Raw genomic sequence first — 23,399 nt, forward strand, 5'->3', positions numbered from 1 at the left:
TTCCTTGTCCTCAAACGTGTGGTTAGTGTCTTTAAGGTGGAGGTGAACCGCAGACTGAGGTCCACTGGCGCCCTCTCTGCGGTGCTGGTATAGCCTTTTGTGTAAAGGTTGCTTCGTTTCACCTATGTAGTGTTCGTTACAGTTTTCCTGACATCTGATAGAATACACTACATTGCTCTGTTTGTAACTAGGGATCATGTCCTTAGGGTGAACTAATTGCTGTCTCAAGGTGTTAACCGGTTTAAAGTAAACTGGGATTTTGTGCTGTCTGAAGATCCTCTGTAGTTTTTCCCCTACTCCTGCTAAATAAGGGAGAGACACTCCTCTTCTTCTTGTCTCCGTCTCCTGTCTATCTGGTCTCTTTGTTCTCTGGGACTTCTGCACTTTGTCCAGGGACCATCGTGGGTACCCACATCAATCAAAAGATCAAAAGTTACTGAAAGCTTTTCGAAGGGTGTGGCTGCGATGGCACCGCCATTTTGACCCTTCGCCATGGAACATCAAGTCATGATAACGCCTTCATGCTTTGCCTGATTGACTTGAAACTTCACATGTGTGATGACAGTTGGCCCCTGAACACACATGGCCCCTCTGTTTGTACACTGAGTGCCCCCTAGTGGATGAACAATCAACATGTCATAACTCCTTCATGCATTACCTGATTGAACTGAAACTTCACATGTGTGATCACGGTTGCCCCTGTACACACCTGCCCACATCTGGTCACAAGGGGACACACTGGCCTGGGTAGGAGGTCGCGCGGAACAAGGGCCCGTATATGACTGCTTGCAGTCCTAGCTATTATTATTATTACTATTATTATTATTATTTTAATTTGGGGGAATTTCCACATTCCATTAACATGGATAATAGCAAGATAATAAGAGTTGAACACTTTGTTTGCAAACATGCTATTCATGTTCAGCTGTGATTGGACACTTCAATGAGACACTGACTGCGACACTGTTGGTCCTTCGTGTGTTTGGTCATTACTTTGTGCCTCTAACTGCTCTTCAATAGTCATGCTGAGACAGGACCCTCAGTCAGGCACTGCAGGACAGCATGCAGGTTTCACTCATGCTCCTCCAGACAAGATACAGTGATAATCACATCACTGAGCTTGTGTTCTGGTTTGAGTTACTAAAATGCTTGTTTTGGAAGGTTGCTTATGAAAACTGAAGGAAATATGATGAAGGTGATGAAAATGTGCAGGTGGTCTTTCAAATAGAATTAAAAATTTCTACATGATGTGAACCAAATAAACAACAAATTTATTTTGAATGTTTGTGACACATGATGTGTGAACACATGAATCCAGATACATATATAAGTTTCACCAACTGTTTAGTATCTGCATAATTTTTCTGTGACTCAGAGAGAAGAATCCTGGTGTTGACTTACCTCAAAGGTTAGCCCAGGAAAGGCTAGAACAGGCAACAAAAAAACTGATCACACAGAGATTCTACCATCATGAAAGTCCTGAAATCTACTGCTAATATTCATGTGGCTGAAATTAGATGCATGAAACAATCAAAACGTGATAAGAAAATTGCTTTTCTATGAGATGAAGGTCATAGCATTTAAGAAAAAAATTTAATATTTGAAGAATATAACCAGAATGTGGGAAGAGATTCACGCACCATTTGCTCTTTTCCTGGTGGTATTTCAGACAATGATGTCTCTTTTGTGGCACTCGGTAAACTTTTAGATTCAGGCTGAGCGACTGGAGGCCCAGGATTGGCAAGGGCCTTGTTCTTCACTAGAGTGGACAGGACTGAGGACAACAATGGGCACAAAGGACAGAAGAAAAGACAAATCAATCAATCAATCAATCAATCAATCAATCAATCAATCAATCAATCAATCAATCAATCAATCAAATCACTTTATTTATCCCCGAGGTGCAATTTTAAAAAGGCACGACAGTAGCTTGGAAGACTTTAAAAAATAAATAAATAACATACACACAGTACACAACCATCAACAATACACAGACCTGCAACCACATTCAACAGCTAAAAAGGTTATACGTGCTGGATTGTAAAGTGCTTTTAAATAAGGTGCTATTAAAATGTGCTTCAAACATCAGATTCCAAGCTATGATGGGGTTAAAGTTCAGTGTTTAGGAGCTGGACAGCCCTGGGGATAAAGGTTGTCTTTCTCCTCTGAGTCCGACAGCCTGAACAAAGAAGTCTGTGTCCTGAAGGGAGCCACTCATACTCTGAAGAAAGCACATGGGTGGAGTCGTGTAATATTTTGTGAGCAGTTTTTACTGTCAGTTGATCACATAAAGAGGTGAGAGACCAAACAGGTTGCCCAATGATTTTAGAGCAAACCTTGGCCACATACAGCAGATGATTTCTGTTTTGCAGGGTGATGGAGTGGAACCAGCAAGTGAAAGAGAAGGTGATTGCATTTTCAATGAATGCAGAATAAAATGTAGTGAGAATGACCTTGTTTACATTGAATGATTTCAGCTTTCTAAGAAGGTACTGTCTCAGGTGACATTTCTTGAGCAATTCATCCATGTTAGGGGAGAACCTCAATGAGTTGTCAAAGAGTGTCCTGAGATATTTATATTCCTCCACTATCTCCACAGGCTCCTGATGGATGATTGTGGTGGCAGCTTCAGCCAGCTGTCTCTGTTTGGATGAAAAAGTTATAATCATCTCCTTGGTCTTATTAATGTTCAGCTCAAGACAGGAGTTTTCACACCACAGGACAAAGTCCTGTGGAGCTGAGCTGTGCTGCTGAGTGTTCCTGGAGAGCAGAGACAGGACGACTGGGTCATCAGCAAATTTCACAAAATGACAGTTTGTCTGGGTGGATCTGCACTCATCAGTGTAGAGAATGAAGAGAAGTGGGGAGAGGACACAACCCTGTGGAGAACCAGTGGAAGTGAAGAGGGTGTCGGACAGGATGTGATTCACCAACACCCTCTGAGTCCTGTTAGTGAGAAAGTCTAAAATCCATCGGACGAGTTTATGGTTCAGATGGAAATGTGAGATGAGCTTTTCAGCTAGAATATGAGGCTGCATGGAACTGAATGCTGATGAGAAATCTGCAAACAGAACTCTGGCAGAGGAGCAGGGGGGTCTCCAGATGCTTGTGAATAGTGTTGAGTATAAATATTTTTGCGTCGTCGACACCTCTGCCAGTCTGATATGCAAATTGCAGAGGGTCCATTATTGAGTTAGTTGCTTTGGTGATGTGATCTTTGATGATCCTCTCCAAAGCTTTCATGACCAGAGAGGTAAGAGCCACAGGTCTGAGATCATTTAGAACCTTGGCGGTGCCCTTCTTCGGAATAGGAATCACTGTTGAGTGTTTCCACATCACGGGGACTGTGCTGCTGGTCAGGGAGCCCTGGAACAGGTGCTGGAACACACCTCCCAGGTGCTCAGCACAGTGCCATAGGGTCCGCCCACAGATGTTGTCTGGCCCTGGAGCAGTGTTTTTCTTGGTCTTTTTCAGTGCTTTCACCACCTCTGATATGCTGATGGTGATGACAGGATCGCCAGCTCTGAGACTGGAGACAATAGATTCCACCTGGGTGCAGTTATCCCTTTCAAATCTGGTGAAGAAAGAGTCAAGGTCATTTGTGACGGAAGTGAAACTATGACCTTCCACCTGGATGGGCTTGCGGCTCATAGAGACAGAGTTCACTGCAGTCATATTGTTGAGGCCCTCCAGGCTGTGTGGAGGTTCCCTTTTACGAAGCCTTGCTCCACTTTGTTTTTATATTTCTGTTTAGCAAATTTTATGGCTTGTTTGACCTCTCTGGTGACCTCCTTTTTCTCATCTTCAGAGCCAGTAAAGAAGATTCTTTTTTCTTATTCAGAATGTTTTTAAGATCTTTGGTCACCCAGGGTTTGTTGTTAGGGAAAATGTAGATTTTTTTGGGAAGGGATAATATTGTCTACACAGAAACAGCTGGATGCTGAGACTGTATCAACCTACTGACTGATGCTGGTGCAGGAGGATGTGAGGGTGTCCCAGTCTGTGATTTAAAAACACCCTTGTAACCTGCCAGTGCTGTCTGGTGTCCACTGCTTAATCTCTCTGATGACCTTTTCCGTCCTTTTTATAACAGGTGTGTAGGCAAGAGCAAGTAGGATGCTGCTGTGGTCAGCAGAGCCGAGTGGGCCGAGGGCGTCTGCTCTGTAGGCATCTGGGATTGAATCATAACATTTATCCAGTGTTTTTCCCAAGCGGGTGGTGCAGTGAACATACTAATGAAATCCTTTAATTGAGTTATCAATTGAACAGTGAATAAAATCTCCCATGATGAATTTAGGAGCATCAGGTGATATCATATCTAATTTATCCAGCGTGTTTTTAATGTATTCTACAGCTGAAGATACACTTGCTTTAGGGTGAATATAAACCACAATGAAAAATAGTTGAAGGAATTCCCTAGGAAGGTAAAAGGGATGCAGTGAGACAGCCAGGATTCAATGTCAGGATTACATAGTCTCTCTCTGACAAGTACTGTTTTGCACCAGCGTGGATTAATGTAGATGCCACAGTCTGTGCAGTGTCTCGGTGTAACCTCACAGGCGACCCGAAGCCATCAATGTGCACGCTGTCATCACTCTCACTCAGCCATGTTTCAATGAAAGCAAAAACAGAAGCAGTCCGATATTCATACACGTGAAAAACGTTTGCTTGCAGTTCATCAGTCTTGTTGCGCAGTGAGCGCACATTTGCAAGAATCGATGAGAGGAGTGCACGGTGCTTGCCTTCTCCTGGCTTAAGTCTCACTTTGACTTCACTCTTTTATCACCCCCGCCTCATTGCCTTCTTGTGCGAGACGTCCGTCCGGAGGGGAGGGTGTCTGTGATGTAACTCCTCTGGCAGCTTAGCTGTGATGGTAGCTCAGTCCGAGCGGTGCTGCAGTCATAACGCCAGCAAAAAGTCCCTGGAGTACGTAATCCACAGGCTGTCTGGGAGGCTGCAGCCATTTGTTGATGAAGGCAGGTGGTCCAAGATGAGGATGAGAAGCGTGATAATCCACAAGGTCCTTATTAAGTCCATTCTTCAGAGTGATAGACACTAAAAACAAGCTGGCTAATTAGTGTTAGCTCGCAAGTCCACTGGTGTGAGGTGACGAGGCTCACAGAAAACACGCGACAGCAGTGCTGAACAACACTGCAGCAGCGGACAGTGAGTTGCTCCACTATATAATAAAGTTCTCGTAGCCCTTAAGCCATGAATGCAACTAAAAACAAACCTACAAGCTACAAGAGTACAAGCTCTTGTAGCTTGTACTCAAGCTCAAAGATCTTGTTCTGACATACGAGGTCTATTAGAAAAGTATCTGACATTATTATTTTTTTCAAAAACCATATGGATTTGAATCACGTGTGATTGCGTCAGACAAGCTTGAACCCTCGTGCGCATGCGTGAGTTTTTCCACGCCTGTCGGTTGCGTCATTCGCCTGTGAGCAGGCTTTGAGTGAGGAGTGGTCCAAGTTTCATTACAGTAGAAGTCTTTCGGAAAGTGCTGTAACTAGGTTTAAGGATATGATTCCTTCTTTGGTATGTTCTCCAATGCCATATACCAACACAGTGCAGAGTAGCTACCTAAACTCTGTGAGTGAGATAGATTATCTCGTCAATAGTTTTACATCCTCATTGAGCACAACTTTGGATGCTGTAGCTCCTCTGAAAAAGAGAGCCTTAAATCAGAAGTGCCTGACTCCGTGGTATAACTCACAAACTCGCAGTTTAAAGCAGATAACCCGTAAGCTGGAGAGGAAATGGCGTCTCACTAATTTAGAAGATCTTCATTTAGCCTGGAAAAAGAGTCTGTTGCTCTATAAAAAAGCCCTCCGTAAAGCTAGGACATCTTACTATTCATCACTAATTGAAGAAAATAAGAACAACCCCAGGTTTCTTTTCAGCACTGTAGCCAGGCTGACAAAGAGTCAGAGCTCTATTGAGCTGAGTATTCCTTTAACTTTAACTAGTAATGACTTCATGACTTTCTTTGCTAATAAAATTTTAACTATTAGAGAAAAAATTATTCATATCCATCCCAAAGACATATCTTTATGTTCGACTGCTTTCAGTAATACTGGTATTTGGTTAGGCTCTTTCTCTCTGATTGTTCTGTCTGAGTTACTTTCATTAGTCACTTCCTCCAAACTATCAACATGTCTATTAGACCCCATTCCTATCAGGCTGCTCAAGGAAGCCCTACTGTAAATTAATGCTTCGATCTTAAATATGATCAATCTATCTTTATTAGTTGGCTATGTACCACAGGCTTTTAAGGTGGCAGTAATTAAACCATTACTTAAAAAGCCATCACTTGACCCAGCTATCTTAGCTAATTATAGGCCAATCTCCAACCTTCCTTTTCTCTCAAAAATTCTTGAAAGGGTAGTTGTAAAACAGCTAACTGATCATCTGCAGAGGAATGGTCTATTTGAAGAGTTTCAGTCAGGTTTCAGAATTCATCATAGTACAGAAACAGCATTAGTGAAGGTTACAAATAATCTTCTTATGGCCTCAGACAGTGGACTCATCTCTGTGCTTGTTCTGTTAGACCTCACTGCAGCTTTTGATACTGCTGACCATAAAATTTTATTACAGAGATTAGAGCATGCCATAGGTATTAAAGGCACTGCGCTGCAGTGGTTTGAATCATATTTATCTAATAGATTACAATTTGTTTATGTAAATGGGTAGTCTTCTTCACAGACTAAGGTTAATTATGGAGTTCCACAAGGTTCTGTGCTAGGACCGATTTTATTCACTTTATACAATGCTTCCCTTAGGCAGTATTATTAGAAAGCATTGCTTAAATTTTCATTGTTACGCAGATGATACCCAGCTTTATCTATCCATGAAGCCAGAGGACACACACCAATTAGCTAAACTGCAGGAATGTCTTTCAGACATAAAGACATGGATGACCACTAATTTCCTGCTTTTAAACTCAGATAAAACTGAAGTTATTGTACTTGGCCCCACAAATCTTAGAAACATGGTGTCTAACCAGATCCTTACTCTGGATGGCATTACCCTGACCTCCAGTAATACTGTGAGAAATCTTGGAGTCATTTTTGATCAGGATATGTCCTTCAATGTGCATATTAAGCAAATACACTCAACAAAAATATGCTCCCATTTTGTATGAGATGAACTCAAAGATCTAAAACTTTTTCCACATACACAATATTCCCCTCAAATATTGTTCACAAACCAGTCTAAATCTGCGATAGTGAGCACTTCTCCTTTGCTGAGATAATCCATCCCACCTCACAGGTGTGCCATATCAAGATGCTGATTAGACACCATGATTAGTGCACAGGTGTGCCTTAGACTGCCCACAATAAAAGGCCCCTCTGAAAGGTGCAGTTTTGTTTTATTGGGGGGGGGGGGGGGGATACCAGTCAGTATCTGGTGTGACCATCATTTGCCTCATGCAGTGCAACACATCTCCTTCGCATAGAGTTGATCAGGTTGTCAGTTGTGGAATGTTGGTCCACTCCTCTTCAATGGTTGTGCGAAGTTGCTGGATAATGGCAGGAACTGGTACATACTGTCGTATACGCCAGTCTAGAGCATCCCAAACATGCTCAATGGGTGACATGTCTGGTGAGTATGCCAGCCATGCAAGAACTGGGACATTTTCAGCTTCCAAGAATTGTGTACAGATCCTTGCAACATGGGGCCGTGCATTATCCTGCTGCAACATGAGGTGATGTTCTTGGATGTATGGCACACCAATGAGCCTCAGGATCTCATCACGGTATCTCTGTGCATTCAAAATGCCATCAATAAAATGCACCTGTGTTCTTCATCCATAACAGACGCCTGCCCATACCATAACCCCACTGCCACCATGGGCCACTCGATCCACAACACTGACATCAGAAAACCGCTCACCCACACAACGCCACACACACTGTCTGCCATCTGCCCTGAACAGTGTGAACCGGGATTCATCCGTGAAGAGAACACCTCTCCAACGTGCCAAATGCCAGTGAATGTGAGCATTTGCCCACTCAAGTTGGTTACGACGACAAACTGGAGTCAGGTCGAGACTCCGATGAGGACGATGAGCATGCAGATGAGCTTCCCTGAGACAGTTTCTGACAGTTTGTGCAGAAATTCTTTGGTTATGCAAACCGATTGTTTCAGCAGCTGTCCGAGTGGCTGGTCTCAGACGATCTTGGAGGTGCACATGCTGGATGTGGAGGTCCTGGGCTGGTGTGGTTACACGTGGTCTGCGGTTGTGAGGCTGGTTGGATGAACTGCCAAATTCTCTGAAACGCCTTTGGAGACGGCTTATGGTAGAGAAATGAACATTCAATACACGAGCAACAGCTCTGGTTGACATTCCTGCTGTCAGCATGCCAATTGCACGCTCCCTCAAATCTTGCGACATCTGTGGCATTGTGCTGTGTGATAAAACTGCACCTTTCGGAGTGGCCTTTTATTGTGGGCAGTCTAAGGCACACCTGTGCACTAATCATGGTGTCTAATCAGCATCTTGATATGGCACACCTGTGAGGTGGGATGGATTATCTCAGCAAAGGAGAAGTGCTCACTATCACAGATTTAGACTAGTTTGTGAACAATATTTGAGGGAAATGGTGATATTGTGTATGTGGAAAAAGTTTTAGATCTTTGAGTTCATCTCATACAAAATGGGAGCAAAAACAAAAGTGTTGCGTTTATATTTTTGTTGAGTGTATGTAGGACTGCTTTTTTTGCATTTGCGCAATATCTCTAAAATTAGAAAGGTCTTGTCTCAGAGTGATGCTGAAAAGCTAATTCATGCATTTATTTCCTCTAGGCTGGACTATTGTAATTCATTATTATCAGGTTGTCCTAAAAGTTCCCTGAAAAGCCTTCAGTTAATTCAAAATGCTGCAGCTGGAGTACTGACGGGGACTAGAAGGAGAGAGCATATTTCACCCATATTGGCCTCTCTTCATTGGCTTCCTGTTAATTCTAGAATAGAATTTAAAATTCTTCTTCTTACTTATAAGGTTTTGAATAATCAGGTTCCATCTTATCTTAGGGACCTCATAGTACCATATCACCCCAATAGAGCGCTTCACTCTCAGACTGCAGGCATACTTGTAATTCCTAGGGTTTGTAAGAGTAGAATGGGAGGCAGAGCCTTCAGCTTTCAGGCTCCTCTCCTGTGGAACCAGCTCCCAATTTGGATCAGGGAGACAGACACCCTCTCTACTTTTAAGATTAAGCTTAAAACTTTCCTTTTTGAAAAAGCTTATAGTTAGGGCTGGATCAGGTGACCCTGAACCATCCCTTAGTTATGCTGCTATAGACTTAGACTGCTGGGGGGTTCCCATGATGCACTGAGTGTTTCTTTCTCTTTTTGCTCTGTATGCACCAGTCTGCATTTAATCATTAGTGATTGATCTCTGCTCTCTTCCACAGCATGTCTTTTTCCTGGTTCTCTCCCTCAGCCCCAACCAGTCCCAGCAGAGGACTGCCCCTCGATGAGCCTGGTTCTGCTGGAGGTTTCTTCCTGTTAAAAGGGAGTTTTTCCTTCCCACTGTCGCCAAGTGCTTGCTCATAGGGGGTCGTTTTGACCGTTGGGGTTTTTCTGTAATTATTGTATGGCGTTGTCTTACAATATAAAGCGCCTTGGGGCGACTGTTTGTTGTGATTTGGTGCTATATAAATAAAATTGATTTGATTTTGATTTGATTTGAAGCTACTCTCCGCACCAAAACCGGTCATCCACATGAGCAGTGACCCGGAAGCAGTCGCATCAGGAAGACTGATGATATCCCAACACAAATTAACAGTGCAAGGACTCAGCAAAAATATTTTTATATTAAAAAAGCAGAAATTCTGCTTTAGATTTATTGTAACTCAGTCTTCCCCACATCACAGAACCATCCTGGTTCCATATTCCATAGAGCTATGATATATCTTAGTATAGACAAGGAAGCATTTGTTTGTGGATTCTGTGATTTGATGACTCATCATTTGTGGTTTAGTGAATCTCAAGTGGCTTACAGAGGAATCCACTCCAAACCCTACACCTTGTCCCATTGCAGAAATAGTGGAAGATGGTTCAGATGGGACAGATAACTACTTTGAGCGACTGTTTACTGCTGTTAATCCTTCTGGGATGTCAGACATCTTCAATGCGAGGGTTCTTGTGGCTGATTCTCCAGCTGACTGCAACCCACCAAATGTTAGTGAGATCACAAAGGCCATGAAATGAGAAAGCAGGGAAAACTCTCAAAACCAAGCTCCTGCAGGCCAATTTTGGCCTTAGACCACTGATGGAGAAGTATAGAGAAGGTCAGAAGTGGCTACACAACCTTGTTTGCTTTGTTCACACGTATTCTGAAACACAACTACCCTGTGCTGATGTTGAACAGGTCAGTACCTTCTCTGGTGAGGGATTCGGCAGCACTCATGGCCTTCCCACTGAGGTCACTGACCATGTTGTCCACCGTGGCTTCATGGCGGAGGAAGGTGGGCCGGACCACCCGGTTGTAGATGACCTGTGAGCCATTCCATGATATGGGTGCCATGCACCACAAGAGGAAGAGACACTGGAATACAAAGGAAGGACAGACAACTGCTGGAATCAGATTACATATTCAACTGCTTCATGGATAAGAAATGGAACATAATATTTTGAAAAGTAAATTTTAACAACATTATTTGCCATGCAAAAGTAAAAGATGCACTACTGGCTACAAAGTGGGCCTATTACTCTGATTTGATCAACAAAAACAAGCATAACTCAAAGTTCTTGTTTGACACGGTGGCACTACATGGACAGCACAAGATTTCCTGGATTACTTTGAGAAGAAAATAGAAGACATCAGGTTAAAAATATCCCAGCATGCCTTAACCCAGCCACTACACCCTGCCATTGAGGTCGGCACCATTACTGAGGTATTACCTAGATTTACAGAATTTGACAGTATCTGTCTAGGCACGCTGACAAAACTTGTAAGGTCTACAAAAAGCACAACCTGTTTATTTGATCCTATACCAGCAAAACTGTTTAAGGACCTGTGACCCACTCTTGGGCCAACTCTGCTGGAAATTATTGATTCTTTAACTTCTGGATTTGTTCCTAAATGTTTCAAATCTGCAGTGATTAAACCATTACTTAAGAAACCTAATCCTGACCCTAGTTTATTGAAAAACTATCGGCCGATATCAAATCTATCATTTTGCTCTAAAATTCTGGAAAAAGTGGTTTCATAGCAGCTCATGGACTATCTTACTGAGAACAATCTCTTTCAGCCACTGCAGTCTGCTTTTAGAAAATATCATTCCACAGAGATGGCTCTCACTAAAGTGGCAGAATGATCTTCTGCTTACAATGGATTCAGACACCACTACGGTTCTGGTGCTGTTAGATCTCAGTGCTGATGAGCACTGGTTCTGCTGGAGGTTTCTTCCTGTTAAAAGGGAGTTTTTCCTTCCCACTGTAGCCAAGTGCTTGCTCACAGGGGGTCGTTTTGACCATTGGGGTTTTACATAATTATTGTATGGCCTTGCCTTACAATATAAAGCGCCTTGGGGCAACTGTTTGTTGTGATTTGGCGCTCATTGATCACCTTAGTATTCTGTTTTTCTTGTTGTTTAATGCTGACAAATTATACAGTATTTCTTGTCTTTCTGATGCCTGATTCTGTTTTTTCTCTCTGTTTAAGGTGCAGCTCCATCCAGAGATGGGTGTGGTAATTGTGCGGAAGACCCTCCTGTCCTGTGCACCAACAGCATTTCTTGTATATTCGTTTTGTGAATTGTTTCTGTGAATTGTTCTGTAATTTATGTCTGTATCATGGCCCAAGCAGAGGGTCACCCCTTTGAGACTGGTCTGCTTGAGGTTTCTTCCTCAGAGGGAGTTTTTCCTTGCCATTGTTGCTTTGGGGGTTGGTAAGGTTAGACCTTACTTGTGTGAAGCGCCTTGAGGCAACTCTGTTGTGATTTGCTGCTATGGGTCTTTTATTGATGCTTAGGGCTAGTGGCTGGCGATCACCTTCGTATTTCTTGTTTTTCTTGTTGCTTAATGCTGACGAATTATACTGTATTTGTTGTCTTTCTGATTCCTGATTCAGCTCCATTCAGAGATGGGAGTAGGCATCTTCTTCTGCAAGTCTCCCGTCTCATGCACCAGTATAGACTCACAAAATCTCCCAAAATTTCCTGTATAATTTCCTGTATTGTCAATTGTGTCTATATCATGGCCCAAGCAGACCAAACCTCAAGCAGACCAGACTCAGAGGGGTGGCCCCTCTGAGTCTGGTCTGCTTGAGGTTTCTTCCTCAATCATCAGAGGAATTTTTTCCTTACCACTGTCGCCTGTGTTCTTGCTCTGGGGGTTAGTAAGGTTAGACCTTACTTGTGTGAAGCGCCTTGAGGCAACTTTGTTGTGATTTGGTGCTATATAAATGAAAATAAATTGTATTTGAAATTGAAAAGAAAGAATGTCTGTCTATGATGTATAACCACTTACACTGGTGAGAGAAAGGAAAATGACAGTCATTTTGGAAAATGTAACAATCCTGACCTTGAAGGCATAATAGAATGGGAACCAGTAGAGAAAGATGTCTGAGAAGAATTCACCCAAGCTGAAGACACCGTACACCACCCAGTACGTGAGCCATTTCGTGTCATCTTCTTTGCTCGGACTTTCGATAGCTTTGATTCTGAAAATATGAAAACCAAAAAAAGACTATTTCATACAACACAAAAGCACAGAAAACACATTATCTTTCAGTGACAATCAGATCTTTGATAGCGAGATCATGGAAAGAAAAGCTATTGTAAATCTGAGCAAACAAGTCTGACTTTAGATTCATGGAGTTGTAGTTGTTAAAGAGCACACTTTCAATGTGGGACACAAATGAGGTCACCAAGTAAGTTTTTGGTATTTGACAAACTATATCCCTGACTGAAAAAAACAGTGACATGTATTTTCTTAAATTTTGATTAAACAAAACCAATTACAAAACACATTTTTTAAAAAGATGAAAATCAAGGTCATTATGGTTTAGTTGTGATGGTTAGGGGCAGCATGGTGGCTTGGTGGTTAGCACTGTTGCCTCACAGCGAGAAGGTCATGGGTTCAATTCCGCCTGTGACCTTTCTGTGTGGAGTTTGCATGTTCTCCCCGTGTGTGCGTGGGTTTCCTCCGGGTGCTCTGGTTTCCTCCCACATCCAAAGATGTGCAGGTTAGGTGGATTGGAATCTTTAAATTGTCCATGGGTGTGCGGGTGGGTGTGAATGTGTTTGTCTGTTTGTGGCCCTGCGACAGACTGGCGTTCTGTCCTGGGTGTACCCTGCCTCACGCTCTGACTGCTGGGATTGGCTCCAGCCCCCCGTGACCCTTGAATAGACTAAGCAATTGAAGATGAGTGTGTGTGAGTGTGTTACGGTCAGTGGTGGGCACAGATAACTAAAAAATTAACTTCGATAACATAATCAGATAACTGAAAAGTTATCTTCGGTAAAGATAAAACAATAAACCATCCAAAAATGTATCGGAAGTTACAGATAACCGATAATTTCCAATATTGTCTCTGGTACATTTACAATTACTAATAAAACCAATTTAAGTTTTAATACCACAATAGCTTCTACTAATATTAAAAGTAACACAATTGACCCAACCAATGAGACCACACTTTTTTCTTTGAACATTCTGCCCCTGCTGGAAGCTCATGTTTACTACAGAGCTCCCAGCACAGAGGCACTCTGAGGGCAGCCATAAAGCCATCTCTCTATCAATCTTAATGCTCCGGTCAGGCGGAGGTCTTGAAAAATAGTCATACTGACTTATGGTTTTGATTTATAAATAACATTAATACCGACAGAATAACTCCATTAATGTCAATTCTGTCATTTGTACAAAGTTAAAATACAGCATATATCTTTTAATGTTGAATAATGCACTAATTCTGAGGTTTTGTAACAAATACAGGCAAAGGATTCTGGGTAAAAGTGCCTCTGCTAAACACTGATTGGTTCAGTCATTCATTATGTAAACCAACACGCTAATGTGACGTCTGTCGTGTGTTGGTGTTTACAGATAAATGTGCTTTTGTAAAATATTCCATTTTTTTATTTGTAAAAACAGGCATTTTTACGGAGCCCTGGAAGTGTCATCGCAAAATGTTTTGCATGCGGAGAGAATGTGTGCACGTTTTACGTCATAAAACTCATAAGATTTTAACATCCACATAGATGCTGAGAATGACAGCCTCAACGCTGCATTTAATCTATTATTAGACTCAATTGGCTTCGCTCAAAATGTAAATGAGTCCACCCACCACTTTAACCATACTTTAGATCTTGTTCTGACTTATGGTATGGAAGTTGAAGACTTAACAGTATTCCCTGAAAACCCCCTTCTGTCTGATCATTTCTTAATAACATTTACATTTACTTTAATGGACTAGGGCTGGATCAGGTGACCCTGAACCATCCCTTAGTTATGCTGCTGTAGACTTAGACTGCTAGGGGTTTCCCATGATGTTTTCTTCCTGTTAAAAGGGAGTTTTTCCTTCCCACTGTCACCAAGTGCTTGCTCACAGGGGGTTTTTCTGTAATTATTGTAAGGCTTTTGCCTTGCAATATAAAGTGCCTTGGGGCAACTGTTGTGATTTTGCGCTATATAAATAAAATTGAATTGAAATTGAATTATGTGAATTATGCAAAACATGCAGAAAAGGTTCATCAACAAAAAACAGTGAAAAAGGAAAAATCTAATGTTTTAGTGGTGGATTTAGTGATCAGGGTTGGGAGGGTTACTTTAAAAATGTATTCCGATACAGTTACTAGTTACCCGTTGAAAAATCAAATCAATTTTATTTATATAGCACCAAATCACAACAAACAGTTGCCCCAAGGCGGTTTATATTGTAAGGCAAGGCCATACAATAATTACGGAAAACCCCAACGGTCAAAACGACCCCCTGTGAGCAAGCACTTGGTGACAGTGGGAAGGAAAAACTCCCTTTTAACAGGAAGAAACCTCCAGCAGAACCAGGCTCAGGGAGGGGCAGTCTTCTGCTGGGACTGGTTGGGGCTGAGGGGAGAGAACCAGAAAAAAGACATGCTGTGGAGGGGAGCAGAGATCAATCACTAATGATTAAATGCAGAGTGGTGCATACAGAGCAAAAAGAGAAAGAAACACTCAGTGCATCATGGGAACCCCCCAGCAGTCTAAGTCTATAGCAGCATAACTAAGGGATGGTTCAGGGTCACCTGATCCAGCCCTAAGTATAAGCTTTAGCAAAAACGAAGGTTTTAAGCCTAATCTTAAAAGTAGAGAGGGTGTCTGTCTCCCTGATCTGAATTGGGAGCTGGTTCCACAGGAGAGGAGCCTGAAAGCTGAAGGCTCTGCCTCCCATTCTACTCTTACAAACCCTAGGAACTACAAGTAAGCCTGCAGTCTGAGAGCGAAGCGCTCTATTGGGGTGATATGGTACTACGAGGTCCCTAAGATAAGATGGGACCTGATTATTCAAAACCTTATAAGTAAGAAGAAGAATTTTAAATTCTATTCTAGAATTAACAGGAAGCCAATGAAGAGAGGCCAATATGGGTGAGATATGCTCTCTCCTTCTAGTCCCTGTCAGTACTCTAGCTGCAGCATTTTGAATTAACTGAAGGCTTTTTAGGGAACTTTTAGGACAACCTCATAATAATGAATTACAATAGTCCAGCCTAGAGGAAATAAATGCATGAATTAGTTTTTCAGCATCACTCTGAGACAAGACCTTTCTGATTTTAGAGATATTGCGTAAATGCAAAAAAGCAGTCCTACATATTTGTTTAATATGCGCTTTGAATGACATATCCTGATCAAAAATGACTCCAAGATTTCTCACAGTATTACTAGAGGTCAGGGTAATGCCATCCAGAGTAAGGATCTGGTTAGACACCATGTTTCTAAGATTTGTGGGGCCAAGTACAATAACTTCAGTTTTATCTGAGTTTAAAAGCAGGAAATTAGAGGTCAACCATGTCTTTATGTCTGTAAGACAATCCTGCAGTTTAGCTAATTGGTGTGTGTCCTCTGGCTTCATGGATAGATAAAGCTGGGTATCATCTGCGTAACAATGAAAATGTAAGCAATACCGTCTAATAATACTGCCTAAGGGAAGCATGTATAAAGTGAATAAAATTGGTCCTAGCACAGAACCTTGTGGAACTCCATAATTAACTTTAGTCTGTGAAGAAGATTCCCCATTTACATGAACAAATTGTAATCTATTAGACAAATATGATTCAAACCACCGCAGCGCAGTGCCTTTAATACCTATGGCATGCTCTAATCTCTGTAATAAAATTTTATGGTCAACAGTATCAAAAGCAGCACTGAGGTCTAACAGAACAAGCACAGAGATGAGTCCACTGTCCGAGGCCATAAGAAGATCATTTGTAACCTTCACTAATGCTGTTTCTGTACTATGATGAATTCTAAAACCTGACTGAAACTCTTCAAATAGACCATTCCTCTGCAGATGATCAGTTAGCTGTTTTACAACTACCCTTTCAAGAATTTTTGAGAGAAAAGGAAGGTTGGAGATTGGCCTATAATTAGCTAAGATAGCTGGGTCAAGTGATGGCTTTTTAAGTAATGGTTTAATTACTGCCACCTTAAAAGCCTGTGGTACATAGCCAACTAACAAAGATAGATTGATCATATTTAAGATCGAAGCATTAAATAATGGTAGGGCTTCCTTGAGCAGCCTGGTAGGAATGGGGTCTAATAAACATGTTGATGGTTTGGATGAAGTAACTAATGAAAATAACTCAGACAGAACAATCGGAGAGAAAGAGTCTAACCAAATACCGGCATCACTGAAAGCAGCCAAAGATAACGATACGTCTTTGGGATGGTTATGAGTAATTTTTTCTCTAATAGTTAAAATTTTGTTAGCAAAGAAAGTCATGAAGTCATTACTAGTTAAAATTAATGGAACACTCAGCTCAATAGAGCTCTGACTCTTTGCCAGCCTGGCTACAGTGCTAAAAAGAAACCTGGGGTTGTTCTTATTTTCTTCAATTAGTGATGAGTAGAAAGATGTCCTAGCTTTACGGAGGGATTTTTTATAGAGCAACAGACTCTTTTTCCAGGCTAAGTGAAGATCTTCTAAATTAGTGAGACGCCATTTCCTCTCCAACTTACGGGTTATCTGCTTTAAGCTACGAGTTTGTGAGTTATACCACGGAGTCAGGCACTTCTGATTTAAAGCTCTCTTTTTCAGAGGAGCTACAGCATCCAAAGTTGTCTTCAATGAGGATGTAAAACTATTGACGAGATACTCTATCTCACTTACAGAGTTTAGGTAGCTACTCTGCACTGTGTTGGTATATGGCATTAGAGAACATAAAGAAGGAATCATATTCTTAAACCTAGTTACAGCGCTTTCTGAAAGACTTCTAGTGTAATGAAACTTATTCCCCACTGCTGGGTAGTCCATCAGAGTAAATGTAAATGTTATTAAGAAATGATCAGACAGAAGGGAGTTTTCAGGGAATACTGTTAAGTCTTCTATTTCCATACCATAAGTCAGAACAAGATCTAAGGCATGATTAAAGTGGTGGGTGGACTCATTTACTTTTTGAGCAAAGCCAATAGAGTCTAATAATAGATTAAAAGCAGTGTTGAGGCTGTCATTCTCAGCATCTGTGTGGATGTTAAAATCGCCCACTATAATTATCTTATCTGAGCTAAGCACTAAGTCAGACAAAAGGTCTGAAAATTCACAGAGAAACTCACAGTAACGACCAGGTGGACAATAGATAATAACAAATAAAACTGGTTTTTGGGACTTCCAATTTGGATGGACAAGACTAAGAGTCAAGCTTTCAAATGAATTAAAGCTCTGTCTGGGTTTTTGATTAATTAATAAGCTGGAATGGAAGATTGCTGCTAATCCTCCGCCCCGGCCCGTGCTACGAGCATTCTGACAGTTAGTGTGACTTGGGGGTGTTGACTCATTTAAACTAACATATTCATCCTGCTGTAACCAGGTTTCTGTAAGGCAGAATAAATCAATATGTTGATCAATTATTATATCATTTACCAACAGGGACTTAGAAGAGAGAGACCTAATGTTTAATAGACCACATTTAACTGTTTTAGTCTGTGGTGCAGTTGAAGGTGCTATATTATTTTTTCTTTTTGAATTTTTATGCTTAAATAGATTTTTGCTGGTTATTGGTAGTCTGGGAGCAGGCGCCGTCTCTACGGGGATGGGGTAATGAGGAGATGGCAGGGGGAGAGAAGCTGCAGAGAGGTGTGTAAGAGTACAACTCTGCTTCCTGGTCCCAACCCTGGATAGTCACGGTTTGGAGGATTTAAGAAAATTGGCCAGATTTCTAGAAATGAGAGCTGCTCCATCCAAAGTGGGATGGATGCCGTCTCTCCTAACAAGACCAGGTTTTCCCCAGAAGCTTTGCCAATTATCTATGAAGCCCACCTCATTTTTTGGACACCACTCAGACAGCCAGCAATTCAAGGAGAACATGCGGCTAAACATATCACTCCCAGTCCGATTGGGGAGGGGCCCAGAGAAAACCACAGAGTCCGACATTGTTTTTGCAAAGTTACACACCGATTTAATGTTAATTTTAGTGACCTCCGATTGGCGTAACCGGGTGTCATTACTGCCGACGTGAAGGGTTAGGGTTTACGCTTAGCCTTAGCCAGCAGTTTCAAATTCCTTCAATGTCGCCTGCTCTGGCCCCCGGAAGACAATTGACTATGGTTGCTGGTGTAGCTACCTTTACATTTCTCAAAACAGAGTCGCCAATAACCAGAGTTTGATCCTCGGCGGGTGTGTCGTCGAGTGGGGAAAAACGGTTAGAGATGTGAACGGGTTGGCGGTGTACACGGGGCTTCTGTTTAGGACTACGCTTCCTCCTCACAGTCACCCAGTCGGCCTGCTTTCCCGGCTGCTCGGGATCTGCCAGGGGGTAACTAACGGCGGCTAAGCTACCTTGGTCCGCACCGACTACAGGGGCCTGGCTAGCTGTAGAATTTTCCACGGTGCGGAGCCGAGTCTCCAATTTGCCCAGCCTGGCCTCCAAAGCTACAAATAAGCTACACTTATTACAAGTACCGTTACTGCTAAAGGAGGCCGAGGAATAACTAAACATTTCACACCCAGAGCAGAAAAGTGCGGGAGAGACAGGAGAAGCCGCCATGCTAAATCGGCTAAGAGCTAGTAGCTACGCTAAGCTAGCGGATTCCTAAAAACACACAAAGTGAATAATGTGTAAATAATTTAGAGGTGATTCAGCAGAAGGAGTGCTTTAGTTAAGGCACGTAAAGATTACACTGGGAAACAAATCGTAATCTAGATAACTAGATCAATCTAACTGCACAGATTAAACAGCTAACAGATACAGCAAAACACCGCTGTGCTCCGGAACAGGAAGTGATACAATACCGCAGTGAGAGCCAACCACCAGTAGAGGCAAGCAAGAGCAATGTAGGTCTCCATTGATTCGCATACCGGACGTGAGAGGTTGTACAGCCTGCTGGACGGGTACTCAACGCCCGGGATCAATTCAATGGCACAATCGTAGGGTCGGTGCGGGGGAAGAGTGAGTGCCAGATCTTTGCTGAAGACGTCAGCAAGATCATGGTACTCGTCAGGTACCACCGTCAGATTGGGAGGGACTTTGACCTCCTCATTAGCTGTCACACCAGACGGAACCAAGGATCCTAGACATTCCCGGTGGCAGGTTTCGCTCCACTGAGCCACAACCCCAGACGGCCAATCAATCCGTGGATTGTGCTTTATCATCCAAGGATAACCCAAAATCACACGGGAGGTGGACGGTGTTACAAAAAACACAATTTTCTGGAGCTCTCTCGAATATCTCCTCATAAACTGCAGACCGTTCTACTCTCCACGTGAGTTTAACTCTTTCATACTTTGCTCTGTGTATATTCCACCGAGCGCGGACGTGCATGAGGCCGAGCGCGCGCACGCGGATCAGATTATGAGCGTGGAGAGAGACTTTCCGGACTCTCTCGTTATAATTCTCGGTGATTTTAACAAAGGGAATCTCAGTCAGGAATTACCAAAATACAAACAGTTTGTTAAATGCCCGACCAGAGAAGGGAGCATGTTAGATCATTGTTACACGACAGTGAGCGGCGCCTACCGCGCGGTGGCCCGTGCAGCTTTGGGACTCTCAGATCACGTGATGGTCCACTTGATCCCCACGTACAGACAGAGACTTAAACTCTCTAAACCTGTTGTGAGGACGTCTAAAATGTGGAGCAATGAAGCTGTAGAGGAGCTACGCGCGTGCATGGCCACCACGGATTGGGATATGTTTGAGGCTTCAACAGACAGTCTAGATGACTACACGGACACTGTGACATCATATATTCATTTCTGTGAAGACAGCATCATCCCACAGCGTACCAGGGTGAGATATAACAATGACAAGCCCTGGTTCACACCTATACTCCAGCAGCTCTGTCAGCAGAAAGAGGTGGCTTTCAGAGAAGGAGACAGAGACAGCTATAGAGGTGCAAAGTACAGATTTAGCAAGGAGGTGGCAAAGGCTAAATCCATGTACAGTTCACGTCTGCAGCAAAGATTCTCTGCCAACGACTCGGCCTCTGTGTGGAGGGGGTTGAAAGAGATCACCAACTACAAGCCCAAAGCACCTCGTTCTATTGACGACCTCAAGCTGGCCAATGACCTGAACGTCTTCTATTCACGCTTTGAAGACAAGGACTCACACCTCCCCACCCCCCACACAACTGGATATTCAAACACTCTGGACCTCCCCCCTCTCACTGCTGCCCTCCCCACTCCCCCTGTTGTCCTCTCGGTCCAAGAGGAGGACATGAGGAGACATTTCAAAAGGCTGAATCTTAGTAAGGCCCCGGGCCCAGACTGTGTCTCTCCTGCCACCCTGAGACACTGCGCTGATGAACTGGCCCCAGTCTTCACGGGGATCTTCAACACCTCCCTGGAGTCATGCCATGTTCCAGTCTGTTTCAAGTCCTCAATCATAGTTCCAGTCCCCAAGAAACCACGCGTCACTGCACTTAATGACTACAGGCCTGTGGCTCTCACGTCTGTAGTCATGAAGACCTTCAAACGCCTGGTTTTATCCCACCTGAAGTCCATCACTGACCCCCTCCTGGACCCCCTGCAGTTTGCCTACAGACGACAGTAGATGACGCCATAAACCTGGCCCTGCACTCCATCCTGCCACCTGGACTCCCCAGGAACCTACGCTAGGATCCTGTTTGTGGACTTCAGCTCTGCATTCAACACCATCCTTCCAGCTTTGCCCCAGGACAAGCTTTCTCTGCTCCATGTGCCCAACTCCACCTGCAGGTGGATCACAGACTTCCTGACGGACCGGAGTCAGCGTGTGAGGCTGGGAAAAAATGTCTTGAACACTCGGGCTCTCAGAACAGGATCTCCACAGGGCTGTGTCCTTTCCCCTCTGCTCTTCTCCCTCTATACTAACTGCTGCACCTCCAGCCATGACTCTGTAAAGTTCATCAAGTTTGCGGACGGCAGCACCCTCATCGGACTCATCGGATGGGGATGAGTCTGCCTACAGGAGGGAGGTGGACCAGCTGGTGACCTGGTGCAGCAGCAACAACTTGGAGCTCAACGCCCAGAAAACAGTGGAGATGATCGTGGACTTCAGGAAAGCCACAGCCCCCCCGCCCTCCCTCGCCCTCACCAACAGCCCCATCACCACTGTAGTCTGTCACCGCTTCCTCTGCACCACCATCACCCAGGACCTCAAGTGGGAGTCAACCATCAGCTCCCTCATCAAGAAGGCCCAGCAGAGGATGTACTTCCTATGGCAGCTGAAGAAGGCCAAGCTGCCTGTCTAGCTGATGGTGCAGCTCTACACGGCCATCATCAAGTCCATCCTCTGCTCCTCCATCATGGTGTGGTACACCGGGGCCACATCCAGGGACAGACACAGACTGCAGCGCATTGTGGCCTCTGCTGAGAAGGTGATCGGCTGTAGCCTTCCATCTCTCCACGACCTGCATGTCTCCAGGACTCTGGGCCGAGCAGGTCGGATCACAGCTGACCCTTCTCACCCTGCACACGGTCTATTCAAACCACTCCCATCGGGCAGGAGGCTACGGTCCATCCGGACCTGAACCTCCCGCCATAAGAACAGTTTCTTCCCCTCTGCCGTTAGACTCATGAACACCTCATAACTCAGTCACCTTAAGCTTAACTCTGTCACTTTATCATTTTATCACGGGTCACTTTAGACAATGTACTTTGGTTTTAATTGCACTCCTCCCACTGCACTGTTTTTTCTTTTCTGTTTCTCTGTTTTTTCTGTTGCACACAGCCTTTCATATTTCATATTTCTTTTTTTATCTTATATTTTATCTTATTTTGACGCATATGTTATATTTTATCTTAGCATTTTATCTCTTCTTAATGTTGCACCATTGTACCGAAGCAAATTCCTAGTCTGTGAATCCTGTTCACTGGCAATGGCAATAAACTTCTTCTGATTCTGATTCTGATTCGGATTCAAAAGCACACACAAGGAAAGAATTGGAAAAAGAAAAACCTCCATTGCTGTTGTGCTGAACTCACGCAGCAGCACTGGAGAAAAAAAACCCATAGCACAGGAAAACAGTAAACAAATCACAGCAGACAACAGACGACAGCCGAGAATTGAATGTGTCCAGTGTTCAGACAGACAGCCCGGAAGGCCGCCCTTGGCGCCATCGACAGGCCTTATCTGTCCATCCTGGGGGGGTGATCCCAGTCCTGAATCAATCCACCAGCATCTCAAGGTCCCATAGTCAACATCTCAGGACTGGGAGGAGGGAGAAGACAAAGAGGCGGGGGAGAGACAAGGAGCAAGGCATCAGAAGTGTTCCTCGGGGGGAGGGTTTTATCCCAGCGGCCTTGAAGGGCAGCTGGTGTTTGGAAACCAAATACATATCTAGATTAACAGACGCCTGAAAGAGTCCACTGTCTGAAACTTCGGAGTGGCTCCCAAATACATCTGAATAGAGGAGAGGAGATGTGGTCATTACTGACGATCAAAGCGGTTTTCCAGTGCAGCCATTCTCCCCGAGATGGATTTCAACATGCCAACATGCGGTTAACACCCACCGACTGAGCTGACACTGCCCTTCCAATCGAATCAATCATGTGGGGCAGCCTGGATGGGCCAATTAATGCCGCCTCCACCTTCTTAATTTTCCGGTAAACCAGTGCTATGGCCACTCCACACAGCAGAAACCCGGTCACCACATCTCCAAATAAGTAAACATCTTCAACGTCCTCCACAGACAACGTGTACAGGCACATGACTTGCCACCTCTGCCAGCTGTCCATCACGTAACCTGCCACATGTGTCCCGGCAGGACAGGTCGGGTC

At 43.6% G+C, this 23,399-nt stretch overlaps 1 protein-coding gene across 1 annotated transcript in view; it reads right to left on the bottom strand.

Annotated features, from left to right (window-relative positions):
• Positions 1–1,409: 1,409 nt before the first annotated feature.
• Positions 1,410–23,399, bottom strand: part of reep6 (receptor accessory protein 6) — a 115,004-nt gene continuing 93,014 nt past the window's right edge. The window contains exons 3-6 of the mRNA XM_034180765.1: positions 12,539–12,677; positions 10,391–10,559; positions 1,641–1,774; positions 1,410–1,424 (exon numbers count right to left, since the gene is read on the bottom strand). Of these exons, the coding sequence (XP_034036656.1) occupies positions 1,410–1,424; positions 1,641–1,774; positions 10,391–10,559; positions 12,539–12,677 (457 nt within the window). The remainder of the gene's footprint in view (positions 1,425–1,640; positions 1,775–10,390; positions 10,560–12,538; positions 12,678–23,399) is intronic.

This window comes from Thalassophryne amazonica, chromosome 10 (assembly GCF_902500255.1).
Source record: "Thalassophryne amazonica chromosome 10, fThaAma1.1, whole genome shotgun sequence".
Taxonomy (NCBI): Eukaryota; Metazoa; Chordata; class Actinopteri; order Batrachoidiformes; family Batrachoididae; genus Thalassophryne; species Thalassophryne amazonica.